General features: G+C 33.9%; 1 protein-coding gene across 1 annotated transcript in view; it reads right to left on the bottom strand.

Annotated features, from left to right (window-relative positions):
* The window catches only part of DNAH8 (dynein axonemal heavy chain 8), a 116,403-nt gene that overhangs the window by 50,093 nt on the left and 44,358 nt on the right, over window positions 1–21,952 (bottom strand). The window contains exons 35-54 of the mRNA XM_054514304.1: window positions 20,649–20,889; window positions 19,440–19,639; window positions 18,922–19,075; window positions 18,666–18,829; window positions 18,418–18,520; window positions 17,760–17,864; window positions 17,311–17,472; window positions 15,290–15,514; window positions 14,175–14,347; window positions 12,349–12,527; window positions 10,453–10,640; window positions 9,526–9,612; window positions 9,318–9,425; window positions 8,401–8,535; window positions 7,610–7,771; window positions 6,537–6,783; window positions 4,968–5,209; window positions 4,745–4,885; window positions 1,237–1,474; window positions 204–346 (exon numbers count right to left, since the gene is read on the bottom strand). Of these exons, the coding sequence (XP_054370279.1) occupies window positions 204–346; window positions 1,237–1,474; window positions 4,745–4,885; window positions 4,968–5,209; window positions 6,537–6,783; window positions 7,610–7,771; window positions 8,401–8,535; window positions 9,318–9,425; window positions 9,526–9,612; window positions 10,453–10,640; window positions 12,349–12,527; window positions 14,175–14,347; window positions 15,290–15,514; window positions 17,311–17,472; window positions 17,760–17,864; window positions 18,418–18,520; window positions 18,666–18,829; window positions 18,922–19,075; window positions 19,440–19,639; window positions 20,649–20,889 (3,397 nt within the window). The remainder of the gene's footprint in view (window positions 1–203; window positions 347–1,236; window positions 1,475–4,744; window positions 4,886–4,967; window positions 5,210–6,536; window positions 6,784–7,609; window positions 7,772–8,400; window positions 8,536–9,317; window positions 9,426–9,525; window positions 9,613–10,452; window positions 10,641–12,348; window positions 12,528–14,174; window positions 14,348–15,289; window positions 15,515–17,310; window positions 17,473–17,759; window positions 17,865–18,417; window positions 18,521–18,665; window positions 18,830–18,921; window positions 19,076–19,439; window positions 19,640–20,648; window positions 20,890–21,952) is intronic.

The raw sequence follows: 21,952 nt of genomic DNA on the forward strand, positions 1-21,952 counted from the left end.
TTTTGTTCTTGCAAAAAAAAAAATACAGAGGATCCATGCTAAGAAAATAAAAATAAAACAATATAATGATGCACCTGAGAAGCAATGACTAGAGACAATGACTACAAAATTAAGAACAATTGTAACATCCAGTTATTTTTAAAGTGGTTTTCTACTTAATTCATATGGTAGGTATATACTAAAATATGTAATCCTGTACTTACTTTCTTTTGTTTTGCAATTGTGTTTATCAAAAACTGAGTTCTGGTATTATCAACATTTGGAACCAGAATAGATGCATAGTCTGGGACATGATCTGTTGGATAAACAAATTCCTGAACTTTATTACTCCAGTGCTCCCAGGCACCTGAAATGACAAAAAAAAGAGGGGGGGGGAGGAATTTCATAATATTATGGGTAGAATACTACAAAGTGTAAAAAGGGATACATTTTCTCAAATCTGTCTAAAAGGCACCTAACAAAGGACATTCTATTAGTCATGACCTGTAATTAGTCTACAATCCTACTAAATGTAGACATATTTATTGAGTTTATATATACTTATCTAAATAAAAACCCTAAAGAATGTTTACCTAGAAACAAATTCTCACACTGCTAATGAAAAATTACAGAACATGGCAATATGGATTTCACATGTGTACACTAAACCAATATTGCTGGCAAAAAAAAATAAATTTGGATATGAGAGAAATCAATTTCTTCACAAGAGAACATACTCTGTCATGACAGTAAGTTTTTTGTGACTATGGTTTTTTGTGCTAGTTAAATTTTAAAATCTGTTCTAGAAAATAGTACGCTATTCCAAATATCAAGAATCAAAATATCTCACTATTCTTATAATTCTATAACCTTTCAGATTCATGCCTGGTTATTAGACGTGAATTACTAAGCAAAATTAAAATCAGATTTTATTCCTTTAACAAAAACTACCACCTATAAGAAAATTAAACATAAAATAGTATTGAGCTAGACTAAACCAGCCTAAGCATGAAATATCTACAAATTGCAGGCTGGATAAATTGATAGAAAAGTAATTTGTAAGAAGGAAATTAAAAAGAAATAATAAAATATTATCAGTGAGCACTCTATGCCTTGTCTCTGACTTCTCACATCCACATATGTGCTGGTACTACACTGTCAAAAATCTTCAACTCATAGGACTGTATAATGAGGACTAAAGCAGTAACAGAGTTTTAAAATGACAGTTTAAAAAAGAATATTGGTTCTTTTTCTTACCACGATCAGTTACATAAAACTCATACATCGTATGATTGCTGCCACGGGGGATTTTTGGTAAGTCTAATTTACTATCGTGAGCTCTAATGAAGGCTTCAAGTTTATCTCGACTGTCCAGCTCCAGAAGGGCACCTAAGCTCCACATTATTGCAAAGTTGAACAATTTATGCAGAAGTTGTATAGTTGATACACCACGTTCTTCCTTCAATGGAATCAAGCCCTCCAGAAGATTAATAGACTGAAAATATTTTAAAATACGCATTTAGAAAATATTACATAATCATTTTCTATTTAGCCATATAAGTATGCACATGCATTATTTATATATATTCAAAATTTAAATCAATACAGATTACAAAATCCACCAAGCATAAAATTCAGAACAACAAACCAAATAAAATTTATTAAAGATAGCTACATAAAACTGAATAAAATTTTCAAAGTTAATTAGGTAATTTGATTATTAGTTATCCTTCTAAATTATGCCTACAAAACAAACATCATTTATGAACTAGGGTAACAAAGCAGCTTTTTAAGGGACTTTACAATATTCAGAACTCCAAGAATAGGTGAAGCTTAGCCATTTCTTTCCATTTTAAAACATGAAAGAATTTTCAGCATCTGTCTGATGTATTTATCTCAATTATGGTACAATTTATGTATCTATCACATTAACTTCTATTTTTTAATTTAAAAAATATTAAATTATTCTGTTATGTGATTGCTTCACTTTGTTTATAAGGAACTAGAGTCCAGATTCTAGAAAAATAGTAACTTGTTATCTACAATTCTGAGATGTTGCTTATGAATTTGGATGTTGACTGTCTTAGGCAACCCCATTTGTACTCCACTTCTATACAAGGCAGTGTACAGCATATTGTTCCAAAATATGCTTTTTTACCAGTGAGACAGATTTTCAGTCAGCTCTTGGAATTAGTATTCTTTAGGCTGTCTTGCATCTCATAACTGGAGTGGGAAGTAATAAAGTAACACATGCCTCTAATGCTTGCCCAGAATCTCATTTGCAACAGTGGCCAAAAGTGGAGGAGTCAAAAGAAAAAAATCTCTCTTGACTTGCAGTGGTCCTGGGGTAGTACTTTCTGTTGGTACCCTCTTCAGCTTGTGGCTTTCTAAACAACACACACTTTTTCTGTTTTTATAATCCCAGGTGGTTTTTTCCACCCTGAAAATAGCAAGACTGGTCTTGAGCCTACATAAACTTTTATTGTCTATTACAACATTTGGCAAGATGTTCCATAGGCCTGCTATTCATGGCATTGAACAGTTTGTTTTCTTCCTGTGTGAACTCCTTCATGCTTATCTTCACTGAATTTCATTTGCCATTTTATTACCTATTTATTCAGTCTCATAAAGTCTGTCTACAGTTCTTCATGGTTAGTTGTTTTGTCCTTAATACCCTGAATAATCTAGTATCATCAATAAATTTCCTCACCTAAAACTTTTCCAAGCTCTTTATGAACATTTTGAACAGCACTGATCCCTGCAAAGATGCCTCAGGATCAGTGATAGCCTCTATCCTTCCTAAGAACTGATAATCCAGTCATACATTTACTATCTTCCAATACATTGTTTATCTAGAAATGAAACTCCTATCTTCTGCTATGACTATTTAGCACCCATGTAAATGCCTGGTGAAGAAGGATGTCAAGCACCTTTGATCCTTCATGCAGACTATATCAATCAGGTCTCCTTTAGCTACAAGTTTACTGACTTTTCCAATAGGCTCATAAGGCAGGATCACTCTATAAACAGAAAATTGGTGTTGAATCTCCTAAGGTAAGTGATATTTGTCTTCCTAATGAGGTAGGCCAGAGGATGCATAAAGAGTTAGAAAGTCAGTGGAAATTACAAGGAGGAAAGCAAAGGTGAGACCACATTTGTATGAAGCCGTTATAAAGCTGTTGTACATGAATAGGAAACTTAAATTGCGAGTGCTAAAAAATGGAACATAATCAGGTACATGTGCATGTTTGGATAAACATCCAAAACTGAGCTTTGAAACTCAAATACAAGTCTGCCAGGTGCAACTGCTTTGATTTGGTTGTAATTTTTGAAAATGCATGAACTAAACAGAAGCAGCATGTCCTGAATCCTGCAGTTGCTAAAGAGATGTAAGACCCAACAAAACAGGAGGCTGATAAGGTCTCTCTTCTGCACAGAGACCATTTATGGCAAAGCTGGGATTTTAAGTAGGGTAAAAATCTCTGGTGACACTGGCTCTTAGATAACACAAGCGTGGAGGCCTGCTAAGAGTTATTTACTTTGTCACAGATGTGACAGAAACTTGCTAGAGATTTTCATTCACAGAAAAAAACATTCAATACAGCTTAAATCAGGGAAATATTTCCCTGATCAAGCAGCATGAATAGAGCACTGACTTGCTGACACTTCCTAACAAGTGCTAATCAAAAATAACAGAAACTTTTGATCACAGGAAAAATCTTCCATGAAGACAGCTCAGTTCAGTCAGAGGTTTCACAGATAACAAATGTAGAAGAAAAATTACACCTCTCTCAAAAATGTTGTGCATTGCACAACATAAAGTTCAATTGTTTCTGCCTGGGGACTTCAATTCTAAAGATACTCTACTGTCATTTAATACTGCACAGTTAAGCTCTCCAGCATTTACTGTGGCTATTAGTTTGCAGTAAAATACTTCACAAACTAGAAAATCTGAAACTAACTCTCTAATGAACAGAAAAATGATACTGGGTGCAAATTTGGTAATTTGACATTAAACTGGAGGGCTATCCGAAACATTATCATGTCTAGACTCTTCTTCAAGGGCACCACTGAATTTTTTATGAGTGTGTCAAAACAAAAGGGAGATTCATGGACAAATGGAAAGTCTGGAAACTTAGAAACTGCAGATGACAATAAACAGACTCATAAACAAATCGGTTGGAGATGTGCAGTACAGGACTGAAAGTCTTGCAAAATCTGTCAAACACATGTTTATATTATTAATAAATCACTGATATAGTTTGGACTCCATTCAAGGTAGAATTCCAACTGATAGGAAAGAAGAGGCAAAAATGACTTCATTGATCTTGAAAGACCTGAGGGACAGAATAACACCTATTACATCTGAAGATAAAAAGATAAATAGAATTATTCTTCTCTTTCTGCTGACACTGCCAGTAGAGATATAGCAACCCTTATGATAATGTTTTGGTATTAAAAGAAACAAAATGAATTCACTACCTTATTAAATATATGCTTCTGGAAATTTACTGAAGCCTGCAAATTCCAGTCATTAGAAGAGTAGCCTAGGTATGAAGTAGTAGAGAGAAGAAAAATTTTCTTCTGCACATCGTCACACTTCTTCTTATATTGCCCAAGAAACAAATATTGATTTTGAGCTTTTCTTTTTCAGGCAGCAATATTTTTAGATTGAATTTTATGCCTATCAAATGTTCTCCTTGCTATTCCTGCACTTTCACTATTGTCAGTCAATTCACACAGACTCATACAGTATCTCTTTTACCTGCATAATGTAGTTACATTCCAGAAGCTCCATTTTGGGGTTAAGGTTCAGTTTCATATATGTATAGGCTGGTTCAAAGATTCTGTCATACAAACTTTGCAAAAGTTCAGCTTCCTGAGCAGTACGTTTTTTCAGCCATGCCTGAAAAAAACATCCACGACAATGTTCTGTATAAAAGGTATAGCAAGCTATAATAAGGAGCTGCCAGCAATGGTTGTGTTACCTGCAATATTGGTCTCCAGCTGAGGACAGAAGAACTGATGAAGACCATACCCATTCGAGAAACTGTTGCTGGAGAGGCATTCTCGATGTTGTGGACCTCAAATAGCAGTTTACAGGAAGGAGACATAGGAATTCGATCTCCATTTGCAAGAGTGAGGGTCTTGTTATCATCCAAAACTGAATTTAAATTCTCAATCCAGATTGCATCTACAGGACCATCTAAAACCAGAAACACATTTTCACCTGGAAAAATAATCAAAAGAGAGATCATTCGTATCACATCTCTGAAAAATCAAGAAAATAAGTGTACAAAAGATGGTTTGGAACTTAAATGTCATCCAAAATTTTATTTTATTTATTGTAATTTTATTTATTGTAATATGGATGCTCCTTACTGAATAAATTGCATACTTAGTTAAGGAAATATTTTTGAAAAGATTGGTAGCAAATGAGGGTGCAATTATACCTTTATAGTGTTGAATATTTGTTACCTTGGCTGGCTACTGGATAGAAACTGTACTACTCACTTTCTCTACCCTCTCTCAACAGGACATAGGGAGAGAATACAGAGAAAATGTTTGTGGGTTCAGATAAAGACTGGAAGATCACTTGACAGCTGTCATGGGCAAAACAGACTCAACTTGGAAAACATTATTTTGTTGCAAATTAACATAAATTTGGATGATGAGAAGCAAAGACAAACACCTAGAACACTTTTACACCACTCCATCTTCTTTCTACAGATGCAACCTCTTTCTTTACAACCTAATCTAACTCTTCCACCATCCTCCTCCTGCCCCAACCCTACTCCAGCAGCACAGGGAAGTCGGGGAATTTAGTGTTTTGTTGCTAAAGTAAGGGTTCTTTGAGCAACTAAACAAGAGACATTGAATGTTCACAGATCCCTCTCAAGTTAATGAAAACTATGAACACTCCTCTGTTCTTAAAATCTGGTTGTTTTTCTTATACTTTTAAATATAAACATGGATGTAAGTACCTATGTTTTAGCAATTAAATTTTATAATTCCAGCTTCATTTGGAATATATAAATTTTCTAACAGAGAAAACATATGCATTTCCAATGTAAGAAATTCAACTGTCTTCTAAAATTAACATCTTTTTAGAAAGGTTCCCTAGAAGAATTCCCTTTCTTTAATATATTTATTTTTTCAGATACAAATGAAACACTGTAAAAAGGAATTTCAGTATGACAATCCTAAAATACTGGAATATAAATACAGGCAATCAATGCATGTAAACCATGACAATAACATTATTATAAAGATAGTGCCATTAGAACAAGTTAATATAATTTATGATTTATCAGCTTCCAACTAACACATCTACATTGTAGAACAGAAGTGGCAAGAAAATGATCCTTTTTTTTTAAATGTAGATACACTGAAATATTAAATCTTTATACCTCCCTTCTTAAGAGGTGTCATCTCATCTCATCTCATATGTTCTCTATGGTTTTCCTCAAGAGGAACATGCGTGAATTCAATATACTTTTTTCAATATATCATCCAAGATACATTTTAATGATATCAGATGAGAAGTATTTACATACCCTTTTTGGTTTTCAGTGTTTTCCTCCACAGAGTAGAAAAGATTCCATCTGTCCAGTCATTAGTTGCAGCATCTAGCTTTCCAAACATTTGAGGAGCAGTAATAGCTTTGGGGTTCATGCGCATTTCCTTATGAGGATGGCCACATTCTGTGAGTGCTCTCATTAATATAGTTATAACCATCGTTTTTCCAGACCCACTAGGTCCAAGCATCATCAACCCATGACGTACTAGATTAGTTTCATACAACTATTAAGAACATCAAAATAAAATATTTCAATTTAAAAATCAAAATAAAAACAAATATATGCCTTAGAAAGGTATTTGCTTGCACTTAGTAGTGATTAAGACATACAAGTTATATGCTCAGGATTTAATTTAGCATGCATTTGCTGAATTTTAATGTTTTGTGGAAGAGTACATATCTTCAGTTCCTAATCTTTTTAGCACTAAGCAAGTACACTATAAATGGTTCACAGAACTAAATCTTACCGAAAATTTTTTAAGCAGCTGAAAACAGTTTTACAAGATTTGAAAAAGGGTTTTCTGTATTATTTAAAAGAAAAAATTAATAGTTGTAAAACATCAATACTACAGAAGTATGAGTAATTACTACAGTCTGAAATACCTATGTATATGAAACAAACAGAGGGACTGCACTTCCTCCAGAACTGTGTATGGGTTTAGTTTCAGGAGAGTTCTCTACTGAATTTTATGTTTGTCATTTAATATTGCCTTTGGTTTGCTGTGGAAGTGTCAGTCTGCCCATACAAGTATGAATGAACTGAATGGCACAAAACAGTGGTAATCTCCAGGGTACCAAAATCTTGTAAGATGAAACATACACTGTGTCTTCCTCTGCAAGCTGAATAAAAGCTTGTGTCAGTCCAGGATGAAGATCTACAGGCACCACAGTGCAAGTCCCTTGAATTGGTCTTCCTCAGCATGGTGCACACACAACCTCCAGTTTTTCCCATATGCCATGTGCAGGCTCTTGGGTAAGACAGTGGTCTAGCCACAAACACATTTTTCTGACTCCTGATTGTGAAGAATGCTTTAGAACAAAAAGCTTTACCTGAACGAGCTTAAGGTTCCATGGTGGGTGGTTAACCAATCCTGCCTCTTCAACCTGATGAGCTACTGCAGCCTGAAGCTCATCATAGGTACTGCTGTCCAACTGCAACCCCGGGAAGAGATCATTGATAAGACTCAGAAACAAAGGCTCATCTTCATCTATCTGAAACAAAAAATGTCATTAAATGTTTAAAGGATGGTTATTCAAAGAACATTTCCAAATCAAAATTAGTCTCTGTTTTAAAAGAAAAAGCAGTAATAACATACTTTCTAGATACAGATGCTTACAGACAGCTAACAGGAGAGCTTGCTACAAAAAGCAGCATTTTGAAAATGTCATCCACAAGCCATGCAAAAGAGAAATTCAGAATTGAAGGAAATTTCCCACTGAGTAGATGCTGGAGTCAATTTATAAAATTGATTTGTAAACCACTTGCAGCATATATTGGAAAGAACATCCTATCTGGAAAGAAATCTTTAGAAGTCTGATTTAGTGGATACTCATTATTCAATTTACCTATGGTACAGTGGTCAGTTTGTACACAGGCCAGGACACTGAAAGTCACATGCAGAGGTAAGCCTTAATATTAATCTATTTGAACCTTTGCATAATGAACGCTCTCTACAAGTCTAATAAATTCTCTATGCTGTTTAATGATAACATGAAGGTTATCATGCTTAATTTTTTAAAGTAAAGAACAATTGAGATTTTTTCTGATCTCATACAAAACCCATGAAACATCTATTAGGCTTTCCTCTACATGGTGCTTAAATATTAAATTAGATTCTTACCAGCTTAGAAAGATTCATATCTCTTAACCCTCTCATGACAATACTCAATTCGCCTTCATTTGGCCTGGCTCTCTTTTGAGCTCCAAGAGTCCTCAGTACTGAAAGGATATTCCTCAGACCAAAGTCATAATGGACCTAGAGAGTGGAAGAAGGCTTATGTATCAGTAACAAATTCTCTAGCTTTATTTCATTAATATATCAAGCTTTAATTGCATATCTACTTATAAAGTGCAGTTGTCCTGCCTGGAAAAGGTAGCTAAAATAGGAATTGTTGCTGCTGTTTAGGAATTATTCTGTTCAAATAAATGAAGGATAATGAAGTTGTTTTCAGGAAGATGTGTGTATGCTATAAGCTTTTTCTTTGCTAATTTAAATTTAATTGATGAAACCATATATCATGCCATATAAAAAAAAATGTATAGCTCTGAATAACAGGACTCTAAAAAACTAATAGATCCATTCTGAGTCATGTCTTTTCAACTAAGGCATCTTAAAGCACAGACTTCAGATCAAGGTAATGCTATAGGGACATGAACAACTTCAATCAAACTAGACTGTGATTTCCAGTTTCTAATTTCCAACTACTTAGCCTAGCCCTAGATAATTCTTACAGAAAAATTACATGACTGGGATATTTTCTGTCTGGCTGACATGTTTAGGCAGAGAACTTCATGCACTTGCAATTAACTAAAAAGCATAATTTTTAACAAAAAAGGTGCATATGCAACTACATATTAATGAATTAATGTAGTAATTTATTCAGAAATTTTAAAGAGGTATTTTTTTAAAATTACATTTAAAGTACTTCAATATTTTGTAAAAGGCATGAAAGTGATGTTTCAAAAACAATTTGCATAACCCAAAAAGTAGGAGGTTTTATGATGTAAATACAAAGAAAAAAGAATACATAACATTACCTGCTTAGTGAGCTGCTCCTCACAAAGTTTATAAAGAACAAAGAATTTCTTAGCCAAGACCACATTATCAATGAATCCATAACTTGCAAGTTTAACCCTTATAATTATCTGAAATACAAATATTTGCAGAAATTCCATTAGGTTCTCCTGGAGACAGGTCAGGAAATTAAAACGCATTTTTTCCTTTCAGTTCAGTCAAGAATTATACCTGTCTATCTGGAACCATCATTGCAACACTTCTAAACTGTACTTTGAGATTTTCTGGTAGTTCTTGACGTCCAGCATATCCAGGATTCTAAGTAAGAAAACATAATGCATCATTATTATTTGCAAAATAGCCTCCTTTTTATTGTTCAATAGAAATAAATGCATGTATAAATACTTAGAGCAGTTCAGAGTTAGAAGTCTTGCTTATCAATTACCGTAATTTTAATCTCCCATAAAGTAATCTTGGATTGCCATCTGCCTTGGCATTAGGAAACATACACTTTAAAATTTCCTGCCCATGAGATTACAGGAAATAGGGCTATGAAGTCTCAAGAATCCTATGGCAACAAGACAGCATACTCTGAAAGTTAATATTACGGGAGATCGAAGAATTTTTACATATCCATGTAGGTACCCATTAGTCAAGACCTGTGTCCCTGAAAAACCTCTTTCTTATATCTCCTTCTTTAAGTGAATGTTATTTTTCTCCCTTCTCCCTACAGTATCTTTCTCATTAATACTGTTAAAATATTAATACTGCTAAACTACTAATACATTAATATTATTAAAACATTCAGGAATTATTAATGCATTATTATTAGCATTATTAAAGATACAATAGTAAAGTGTATTAGTGTTTCAGTCCTCTCAGTGAGCACAGAAAATTCTGCAAGTTTGGTCAAACTTCTAGTCTGCACAGTGAGTAGCAACACAGCAATGAAGGGACATAATTAGGAACATTTCCCATAATATTAAAGTCAAAATGAAGGCAAGCTATTCATGAATAATCGTATTATTTATGTATTGTGCACTTTAATCTAATTCTATAGTAACATTATTTTATGAATAAGACCAATTCTTTTCACTGTATCACTTAACCTCTATGTAGTATAATTTGCCACTTCTTTGAAATTATTACTACACTCACCATAGTTAGGAAAATTCCAAACTCTGGATTTAAATCCACACAGTCCCCATCAGAAAAAATGAACTGCTTTTTTTTTTCTTTTCTTGCTGTTAAAATAATATAGATTTGTTGTGCTGCTACGGACAAGACAGGTAACTCAATTCGATTGAATTCATCAAAACATCCCCAAGATCCAGACTGTGCAAGACCTAAAACAGGGAAAGAAAAAAATATTATCTCTTGTCCTTCATGCATATTTGAATATCTGAACTAAATTACTTTTCCTGCAAGTAATTAAATCACACTAGTTTTATTTATTGCCCTGTGGTCAAGGCCCATCTTCCTCCAATCCACCTGACTGTTTCCATATCTGTCTGAATTAATATTAGTTGATTTATACACAATGCTTAAAAGCGAGCCATAGTCTGAAAAAATATTTTGATAATTTTGGGTATTTGGTAAATATTTTTTATATATCATTCTGTAAATGTAGCCTTTTATTGTAGAGTACCATTCAATTATTTGCAAAAAGCTCTACTGTTAGTCAAAAATATTAAAAATAATTGACTTAGAGCTACAAAACATTTGTCCTAAATGTCACCAAAAAAGTCACTGTTTTGATTTTACCATTTTAAGTCCCCACTAAATAAGTTTCTCATAATAGTACAACACATTAACAAGATTCAAAGTGTGGATATGTCTATGAAACAAAGAGAGAAACCCAGAGAAAGAAAAAGAAATTAAAAGAGAAATCTAGAAGTACTATATTAATAAGAAGAGTACTTTTTGTACAGGATTATTTTCACAGTTGCCTAATTTCTTTTTGGAAAAGTAACATGTATGTAGTAGCACCTAAGAGAATTGTTTTTCCTTTCACAATGTTTTATAAGAAAGTTTCTAACAGCATTTTTTCCCCAAATGATATTAAAGTACCAGCAAGCCATGTTTTTCTTTCATGCATGCTAAAAGCTTGTTAATTAATTGTGAATAATTTATGCCAGTCATTCAGGGTTTATTTGTGTTGCACAGTTAAGACTAAATCACTTTAAAGACATTCTGTCATGGATTTTGTCACTCAAAGATTTTCTAAAATTTTAATGACTTTCAAATGAGCAATATGTTTATAAACCCACAGCTTTAGCCACTTTTACGCCTCTTGCTTCCCAATACATACAATACCATTACTCTGAAAAATGAGCTGACAGAAATCCCGTGAAGTTCAAGTCCCTTAGACCAGAATGACCCCGTGCAGCAGTACAAGCTCGGTGCTGACTGCATTGCAAAGCAGTTCTGCAGAAAACGAGCTGCTGGTCCATTTCACAACCAATTAAGCATGAATTAGGTCTATGCCCTTGTAGCAAGGGAAGCCAGCTGCATACTGGGCAAGAGCCTGGCCTGCAGGGCGAGGCATATCAGTGTTCACCTCTGCTCAGCACTTGTGAGGTAGCAGCTGGAGTGTCATGCTCACTTTGGGGTTTCCCAGTAGGGGAGAGACCCGGATACATTCACATGAGCGCACCCAGGGGTTGCTGTGATCGGGTCAGTGGCTGGAGGGAGGACAGGACACAGTGGGAGAGGCTGAGAACAGTATTTGTTGGCCCTGAAGAGAAAGCCTATTGCTGTTGACAATAGATAATAGGAGGCACTGAGAAGTTGGAGTCAGGCTTGTTTCAGAGGTGCAGAGGAAGAAGAGAAGACAATGGACATGTGTTTCAATGTGGAAGATTCCAAGCCAGAGGAAGTACAAAAAAATGTGATGAGAATGATCAAAACACTTAAGCAGAGGTGTAGCAGAGCATCCATCCCTGGAGACAGCCAAAACCCAACACAAAAAAGGTACTGAGTGAGCACCCTGCTCTACCTGCACCTGCTCATGACCTGCGGAAGTCTCTTCTATCCTACAGGAAGAAATCTTACCTTTAAAAATCCTGCCCAAACCTCTGAAGTCCATTTGATCAGAGCAGTTAAAGACTACTACGTATTTTCCCAGAGCCTTTCCCATGTCTTTCGTTGTTTCTGTTTTACCAGTTCCAGCTGGTCCTGCTGGAGCTCCTCCCATGTTCATTCCCAAAGCTTGCGCTAAAGTTATATAGCACCTACAAATATAAATTGATGTTAATCTATTAAATTATATTCAAGATATAAATGCATATATATAAAATAAAGATCAATGCAATAGATTTCACAGCCCCTATGTTGAAATGCTACTTCTTAATAAAGCAATCCTATGGATTTCCGTGCAAGAAGTTCAGAAAGGTAAAAGGCACAAAATACGACATTTAAACACTACTTACAAAATAAAAGAACCCAACAAATCAAACAAATAAGAAAAGAAACAAACCCTGGTGTTAACAAGCTAAAAAATCAATGTACATCCCATAAAGATATTTCTCATTAACTTTTCTGGCAGCTATAAAGAGCTCATTCTGCTGTTGCATTCTGCTATGCCATCATATTTTGCAGCGTACTAACCCATATACATTCAATTATGCTACTTTTGACTAAATCCTCAAGTGTGAAAGAATAAGGACATAAGCATGGCCCCTTCCCACGCTATGTGTAAGATAGAAGAAATAGAAAAGAACCCTAAGCTTTACCCCTTTTTTTTTTTAAAGTTTTAAAAAGTCTAGATTACATTTTTACTTATATGTGAATGAGTAATGCTAAAGGAATTAAACAATGGGGTATCTTCACTATCAAATCAACATAGTTTGGACAAATTCTAAATGAAGTATTTCTGGTATTAATCCATATTGAATAGAGTTTTATAACTAACTGGTTCCTCATTTTAGTTTGAATCACTGTAATTTATTACACCCAACTTGCACTTCAGGAACTTTCTTGCTTTCTATACAATAAAGAGCTCTGAAGTGTCAGGAAGGGTTTCTCTCTGCCATTCTACTTCAATCAATTTTGGGGTAGAGTTTAACAATTTTACATAAAAAATACTCAGTTGCTGAGGGCAATAAAGTTTACTGCAGAAACCTACTGAACTTTCTATATTGTCACGATAGCAGCTCTACCTCTTCTGGAGAAATAAAGGTATTTAAAAAGTCATAGAAGCACATATACCACACAGATATCAAAGTAAATTATTGTAAGTTGGAAGTTGTTTTTATTTCTTGAGGGGATCTTTTTGCAAGTGAAGTATCTCTTGGTCTTCTATTTTCTCATTTGGTTTAAAGTGATATCTCAAGAAAGGATCAAAAGGAGAAATAATTTGGACAAGGAGGGAAGCAAAGATATTCCCAAAGGAAAAAGGAAATACATTGTTAAGCCACATTTGAAACAAAATGACCATTTACTTACTTGGCTACAGAAGAAGGAAGGTGAGTGCACACAGCTTTTTCTTAGATTTTCAAAGAAGCCAGAGAATCTTTACAGATTTTCAAAGAAGCCAGAGAATCTTTACAGAATCTCTTATTACAAAATTTGAAATATTTGACCTAACCTTCTCTTCAGTATACTGCTAAACTATATGCTACTATATAACCTTAAAACAATGAATTTCTGTTATTAAATGTTCTTTTTAAACTGTGATAAAGGCAGTGATAAAGGAATTAGTAAGTGTACAGAGTAGTGAGACTCTATTTTACTTTTTCTAAAAGAGTATATTAAACAAATGTATGAGAATGCTTTCAGCCCACACAGGACTTAACTCAGATTGTATCTCTTTAGAGATAAATATTAAATAAACACTATAGATATTAAAAGTATTCCTTATCTATAATTGCTTTTCTGACCTGTCTGTAAGAGGTGTTATAACCAGACGATCAGTGCAACCCAGAAATTCATTTTGGTAAACAAAATCAACATCTGTGATTGCTACGATGACTTGATCATAATCCTCTTTATAGTAGAATCTTGACTGCTTTAACCACTCAAAATCAGTTGGTGATTTGATGTTCATTTTTACCTTAAAAGAAAGTAAAAGTATGTGTTATAACCGAGCACCCATACTTACTGACTTCACCAACTGTGATAAAATGCTTATTTTTATGTGAATAACGAGTGATTACTCAGATTAAAGTTCCTGTGTAAGTAAACTTATATACAATAAACATGATATAACATGTTCAGATGTATGCTAAACTGATATTAAAAAACCTCCTGACCACTTAACCAAATCATCCCAACATCTGTGTTATCAAATAAGTCTGAACCTGCTTTAGTAGGGCAGTCACTTTCCAAGTGAGAAATGCAAATAGCACACTGCTAAATCCTCCAAACACATTGCAACAAAGGGTGTGATGAGGGAAGGATGTGACTGAGGCAGAGAAGCAAATGCTGTATAATCTAAACAACCTCTGGAAATATGTGAGGGACAGTGTTGAAGGATGCCTTTCTCCAAAGAATGAAGGAACAGTAACAATTTAGCACAGTCTCAAAAGTTCAAGTGTAGGATTGCAACTATTTTAGTAGGTCTTTTGTTTGTTTGAGTTCTATGTAGTCTCCTTAGGAAGGTGCAGCCGTGTGCCAACTGAGATTCTGTAAAGTCATGAGGAAATTATGTTACAGTTACAGCACCCTCGGCAGTCTCAACTTCTTAAATTATGCAATTAAGAGTAGTACAACTTCTTTTCAAAGAAAGGAAATACTTTGTTTTGTCTACCAAAAAAAAACTCTATAGGAAGACATGGAAAATTTAAGTGTTCTAGGAAAAGTGTAAACATTTGGCAAAAATATTTAGCTGACAGAACTAATTTTATTCTATTTTAAGCAAAATTATATTATTTTTACTGTGATGAGATTATGGACATCTCTTACATATGCATACACATGTAACTGTAGCTACCACATATAAGAAAGAGTATTATGATAGAAAATGCATTTAGTTGTCAGAAATCAAAATCTATACCAAGTCATCAAAAATATCACGCTGATGCACGTGAATGGTAATAAGTGTTTCAAATTTCACTCTCTCAAACTTGGAAAGATCCAGTGTGGTCTGGCCAATCAATGTATTCAGAATATCCAGAAATCTAGCATTGGTTACGTCCATGATTTTTCTGTCATCCTTAGCATTGCGTAGAGCTTCTTCTCCATCACGTGTCCACAATATTTGAATTCCCAGTAATCCAACCTAAAAATGTAAAACAGGAAAAATATACAAACTAATCACTTGTTGAACTCTAGCTGTGTGACAGAAGGCTTAGTTATAATAGGAACGATAAATTATGTGTAGACAGTTCCAAAATATCACTACATCCAACATGACTCTATCCCACCAGGACACCTTGGCTGAATTAACGGGCTCTGCTGCACAACCTGCTGAGAAAGATTTTAAAATTTTACAAAAATTTGTCACATAGTGAGATACTCTCAAACTAAGGATTACAGTCAGATTCCCTTCTAATCCTTTAGAGGACTCCAGGAATACGTACTACCCAAACTGGCTCTGGGGGGAGAAGACCTTCTGACAATTTTCCATTGCCAATTTGTAACTAATTAAAGAACATTAAATTGCTGTGAATTTTCACTGAACATGGGATGGCTTGCCTTCTAGCATTCTGTCATGCCCAGAGTTAAGCCTAGAGCACATTAAACTACAAGCTATTTTGCTTCTAAATAAATCTAAAGAGTTATAGGATGTTGTATATAAATTACTGTTTCAGATTGGTTTTGATTTACAACACCCACAACAAAAAATGACAGACAATCTCTGTATTCTTTTATTACACACATTTTTATATTCAAAAAGCACCAAGCCCTAGAAGTTTTACTAAACATCTCTTTCTACTTTTCTGGCTCCCTATAACTGTAGTGATTTCATGGTTACAAGTTTGTGTATTAGAAGAAAGCCTCATGATTTTAAATGGTGAGCTATCATAGGTAGAGACTAAAAAGGTAAATTTTAGAATGACCAATTAGTCAAAGGAAAACAAAAAATAAATAACATTATATTAAGATGTGACTATTTCATGCTATCTATAACAGCAGTTTCTGAGCCAGGAAAAAGACAGTTTGAAGAAAACATTTAATTTGTCAGTATTTTGCCCAACTCCTCTCGTCTGTAGCACAACTCTTCTTTGTAAAAATTCCTTGGCCAAACCCTTCCAAGACAAACAATTTTTTGAACATGAGAACTTAGCAAGATGTGAGAAAAGATCTTTGCAGACAGTAGTAAAGCCACATCAAAATGTCTGACGTGAAACAAAACAGTCCTTATTTGTTTAAGGTAGGAAAAACTTTCAAATAAACACTGATGAGACAATACCCAATTACATAATAAATAGAGTTTTAGGATAATTCTATTAAATATTTAAATGTATTCATTTTTTTGAAAATAGCTAGTTTTAATATCTGCAGGATTTTTATTAAAAATTACCCAGCACTGTACCACACAGCAAATTAGAGATTCAGAATTAATACAGAATAGGAAACAGTTCAATAATTTTAGCTAAAATTTATTAGTTATCAGTAAGATGGAGGAGTTTCTAGAATCTTTCAACAAAGCCTTGTACTACCACTGCGTTATCATAGTGACAATTATATGAACTATGAGGTAAATCTTAAAAATTATGAGAAAAATAATCATAGCTCTTACAATCTTAAATTATGAGAGAAATCAATCTGCACATGCAATTTTATTTGCAGCTGAAAGGGATTAAAAATCCATTACAGAAAATATAAGCTCTACTTTATATTCACCAAGAGAACTGAAAAAACTAAATTTAAAGCAGATGGCAAGAAAAATATGATGCTATATACTGAGTATCAAAATCAAAGTGATTTAGGATACCTTCTACTGACCAGATCCTTCCCCTTGTGTCCTCTATGAAAATTTCCTCATACAGGCAATCCCACGTGCTCTTTGCCTTCCACATGCCCCCAGATACACCCAGACTGCAGACACATGTACACATCTTGTATTCTTACCTGTGCTGGGAATTGATTAAGAAAATTCAACAACTGATATCCTGGGTCACTAATTTGGTAAAATGCTGCCCTAATTATGCCATGCAATGACTTCTGCTGCATTTGCAATAAAGCCTTCAACCAGATTTCTACTGGTCCTTTTGCAAGCACTGGAGTGTCCAGCTGAAAAATTAATGAAAGCAAATGTATAAAATATTGAACATATTTACCAACATCCTGTTCAAGAATATGAGTTACTACATAGTTATTAAATTCCTATTCATGACAGCTACAGACTTTACTTTGTATCCAAGCAATTTATTTCATGAAGACATATTCTAGTCTTGTTAACAAAAATCTTGAAATATTTATTCTTAATTAACCATAATTCACCTTAATACATCTTATATGTTCAATAATAAAATTATTTATCTATTAATGTTTCTAGAAAAAAAAAATCAGATAATTACTGAAATTTTTTCTCCTTCTCTTGATATGACTGCCAGTATGCGATCGTAATCCTTTGGGTGAAACTCTACTTCATTTATGTTGTCAGATATGGAAGTCAGATGTGGCTGTAAGGATAATTCGGGAATTATTCAATGTAAATATTTAGCATTAGCAAACAGAAAACCCCCCTCAAATAAGGTTATCCTGCGAAATTCATCTGAACTTACAAATGAATTTCTGGCCCTCCGTGGGTAACAATTACAGAAATGGTTGTGTAGAATTTTATCTCTGTCTACTGTACTTTTACAGTTTGCAGAGATGATCTAGCAGAGATACACTGGCTTATCTCAATTGACCCTCAGTAACAATCCAGACTAGCTGGAAGAATTTTGCAGTATGCAAAGCAGGGAAGCCTCACAGGGCCCTTTTATTCGTTCAGCTGGGAAAGAAACCACCAGCAAATCACTTGATCAAACTATGTTCTATTGTTCTGAATTCTGAAGATTGTTTTGAATTACAGGTATCCATTTCACATTTTTTAAAGTAGTTGAGAAAAAGAAACAAAATTTTTTTTTCAAGCAAACTTTATAAAAAGAAAATGTTTGCATCCCATTTTATTAAATGCCTCTCTGTATATTAATTCTTTTTATAAGTAGAAAAAAATCATTAAGGTCATACCTGGATTGTATGAGAATCACTTGCTTGTCCAAGAATTTCAACAAGTGCAGGATCAGAAATAAAAAAGAATCTTGGAAACAGCAGTCTTTTCTTCTCTAAATATCTTTAAAATTGAACAAGATTTTTATTAAACAATTTCAGGTTGTAATTTTTTCTATATAGGGGTGTAAGTAAGACTGAAGTACATTTAATGCTTCATACAAATTATTTACAATATAGTAAAGCAGTAAAAATCAAACAAATCATACCCTGTAAGTGATTTCTGACATACTTCCAACTGTTCATGTAAATAAGGGAGAAGTTGCTCCATAGTATCATCTCCAACACAGCAGGCAACTACATTTGCATTTTCATGAGCTCGTTGCATTATTTTTACCCATGATTTGTCAATATTCTGAAAGCGCTTTGCTTCCTATATATAGAAAAACCAAAGCATAATCTGTTGAAAATTATTGCAAAGAAAGCTTTCAGTAAACAATATTAGGCAAGCATTGTAAAGTTTACCTGGGGTAACTCTTTTGCAATATCTCCTGCTACAAAAACAGCTTCAAGATAAATCCAGAGGTTCTGCACAATCAGCCATTCTTCAATTATGTGTGAAGAGTTGCTTAGTTTAGAAACCCAGCTCTGAATTTGCTTTTTAAACGCTGTATTGTATCTAAAATTGGAGAGGACCATAAACTATTTAATTCTAAATAAAGCTATTATAAAATAAATACTTACAATGGTGAAAAAAACCCAAACCCAGAACAAACTAACTCTTCTTTCACTTAGAACAAGAACAACATTTTGGAAAGATTTTAGCAGCTTGATTACATTCAAGTATATTGAGATGAAAGTTGTCATAACTGAATATGCATTGAAGTCTTTCTCATAAGGAGGTTTGTCATTAGGACTTTTAATAGTTTGTTTTATTAAAAAAAAACGTTTAATTCAAATTTACTCCTAATTGAGCTCAATAATAGTATTGTTACTATCACAGTGTATTTCTGAAAATGCCATACATGAACAATGCCAAGTACCTATTGGACAGTAGAGAATCCAGAACCATTAAACTGTCCTCCATCAATATCATAATTTCTGCTGATTCAATCCCCTTTAGCAGTAACTCTCCTCTTCCTTTGAACTGTGCAAAGCTCAGATTCTGGGCTCCCCAGGTTTCAGCTACTTGCAACAGTTTGGCTTCTATATCCTTTTCCTTCATAGCAGATATGCATATATCCTGCAAGGAAAGAACCCCTTTTTAGACACTCCAGTCTTGTGAAATGAATTTCCTAGTACTGTACCACCACACATAGAATATTAAAAAATGCAGATATCACACTACTAATGTTACTCACTCAAATTACTTGTATGGACACCTGAAGAAATCACTTTTGGAAATGGATAGATATGTATTTTCTGTGGCTTCACATTTTGTTATTTCTGATTAAAAAAGACTTTTGGATCATAATTTTTACAAGGCTGAGTGAGGAGGGGCAGTGATTAGAGTCATCACCAGATGAACTCTGACTCTTAGCACTTTTCAGTTTATAGAATCACAGAATCTAAAAAAAGTTTAAGTTGGAAAGGTCAAGTCCAACATTCTATTCAAATCAGAGCTTAATTAAAAATTAAGCTAGTCACCTTGGAATGCTTCCATATAAATCAAGTATAGATATAATATGTTTTTGCATACGTATTTACCATATGAAAAATGGAAACTCCACTGAGTTTTCACAAGTTATAGGGGGTGGTTTTTTTTGAAGCTGTGTGGTTCAAAAGAATCCAGAATAATCAAAAGATTATTTCTAATAATCTAGAAAAAGTTTTAATATTAAATATTCTTAAGCATGAAGTCCTCATCTAAAATTTCTGACTTACCTATAGAACTATAAAGCAACAACAGAGGTAAAAAAATTAGGTGACTGTGACCATTTAAAGTCTTGTTTGAGGATTTTTTCCTGCTTAAAAAGAGCTAAGAAAATCATAAAAAATAATGGCAGCAGCAATGTGAAAAGATTATCTACAAATAAGGGTCTAAAGATTCCAGCTGCTACCTCTACATTTTCCCACATAGATAAGAGCTTCTAAATAAAACACAGACTGTTTTAAACCAGTGTGATCTGATTGAAAGTCAAGGACTTTAATGAAGTAATTATTTTTAAAGAGAGTAACCATTCTATAACCAATCACATTATTTTTGCTGACTATAGAAAAGGAACAAGGAGGGGAAAAACATATGTACCTACCTCAATATCTTCTTTATTTTGAAGAATTGGTGCTTCCATGATGTTTCTAAGGCAAAAGGTCTCAGATTCTACATCAAATGGATGCCCTGTTGTTTCAGAAATACGATCCCAGTGTCTTTGCTTCATTGCTTTGTCAGACATCATTTCCAGCAAAGAACAACACTCAATAAAATCCTCAATTCTTTTCTTGAGATCAGAAAATGCTTGCCAGTGGTGGAGGCCTTTAGGTAGTCTACGGCACCTGCAGTTCCATTAAAGTGATACTGTAGTAAATTTCCCTTTGGTCAAAATTACAATTGTTTAAACAAGAGTTTAAACAAGGAGATATGAAGTGGATTGTATTAAGGTCAACATTTCCTATGTCAACTAGCCTACCTGTTTAGGAAAAACTAATACAAATGCCCTACTTAAAAATCATAGTATTTTATAGTCTCAAACAATGATATTTTCCCTGCAAATAAAGGAAATAAAAAAATACTATAGTTTCTGTTAAAACATAGTTATCTCTTGCTATTTATTATCAGAAACTCTTTATTGGAAAAGAAAAAACAAAGAAAAATATTGGTTAAATTAGTTGAATTTCACATATTAAATCATTGTACAAATATAATATTTACTTCAATTTAATAGGCATGGCACTTACTAACATACCAATTTGGAGACAGACATGAAAATGAAATAAACATGACTGTCTCCTCCACTTTTGGTTAGTGGTTCTGAAACCATTCACTAATGAAAACTATGTATTTCTAGTGTGGAAAAACCCCTGAGAACAGTTAAATAAAGATCCATCTCTTCGACCACACTTTTAAAGAGCCAACATACCAAGAACCGAGAAGGTGACCTACCACAGGAATACCATACTGCAAATGGTAAAGTATATCCTTATTAGGAAAAACAATAAATCCTTGGTTTTGCATCCTTTATCACTTACTTCTCTACCTCCCACTGATATGATTTCATATTCCCGGTAATCAGGAGCAATACAACAGCATGTGTGTGGCTTAGAGCTATGCCAGTGCTGGGTGGTTGTCAGTATGTTCATGTTGGTTAACTCCCTGCTTAATGTCAAACTGGATGTTTAACACCTGCCTGGCTTTCTCTGAGGGTGAAAGAATTGTGTGCCTATTATTATTGGATGCAAAACTTAAAATCAATGGGCTAATCATCCCTGTTGAAGAACTTAGCTTTTACAAATAAAGTTTCAGTCCTCCTAATCTTTCAGCTGGTTTAGCTAATGAGACCGGCACTTTGATCTTATGCCCTTCACTTATCAAAGCTACAGGTAAAAGGCTTCTTAACTA

The sequence above is a fragment of the Molothrus ater genome, chromosome 3 (genome assembly GCF_012460135.2).
Source record: "Molothrus ater isolate BHLD 08-10-18 breed brown headed cowbird chromosome 3, BPBGC_Mater_1.1, whole genome shotgun sequence".
NCBI classification, from domain to species: Eukaryota; Metazoa; Chordata; class Aves; order Passeriformes; family Icteridae; genus Molothrus; species Molothrus ater.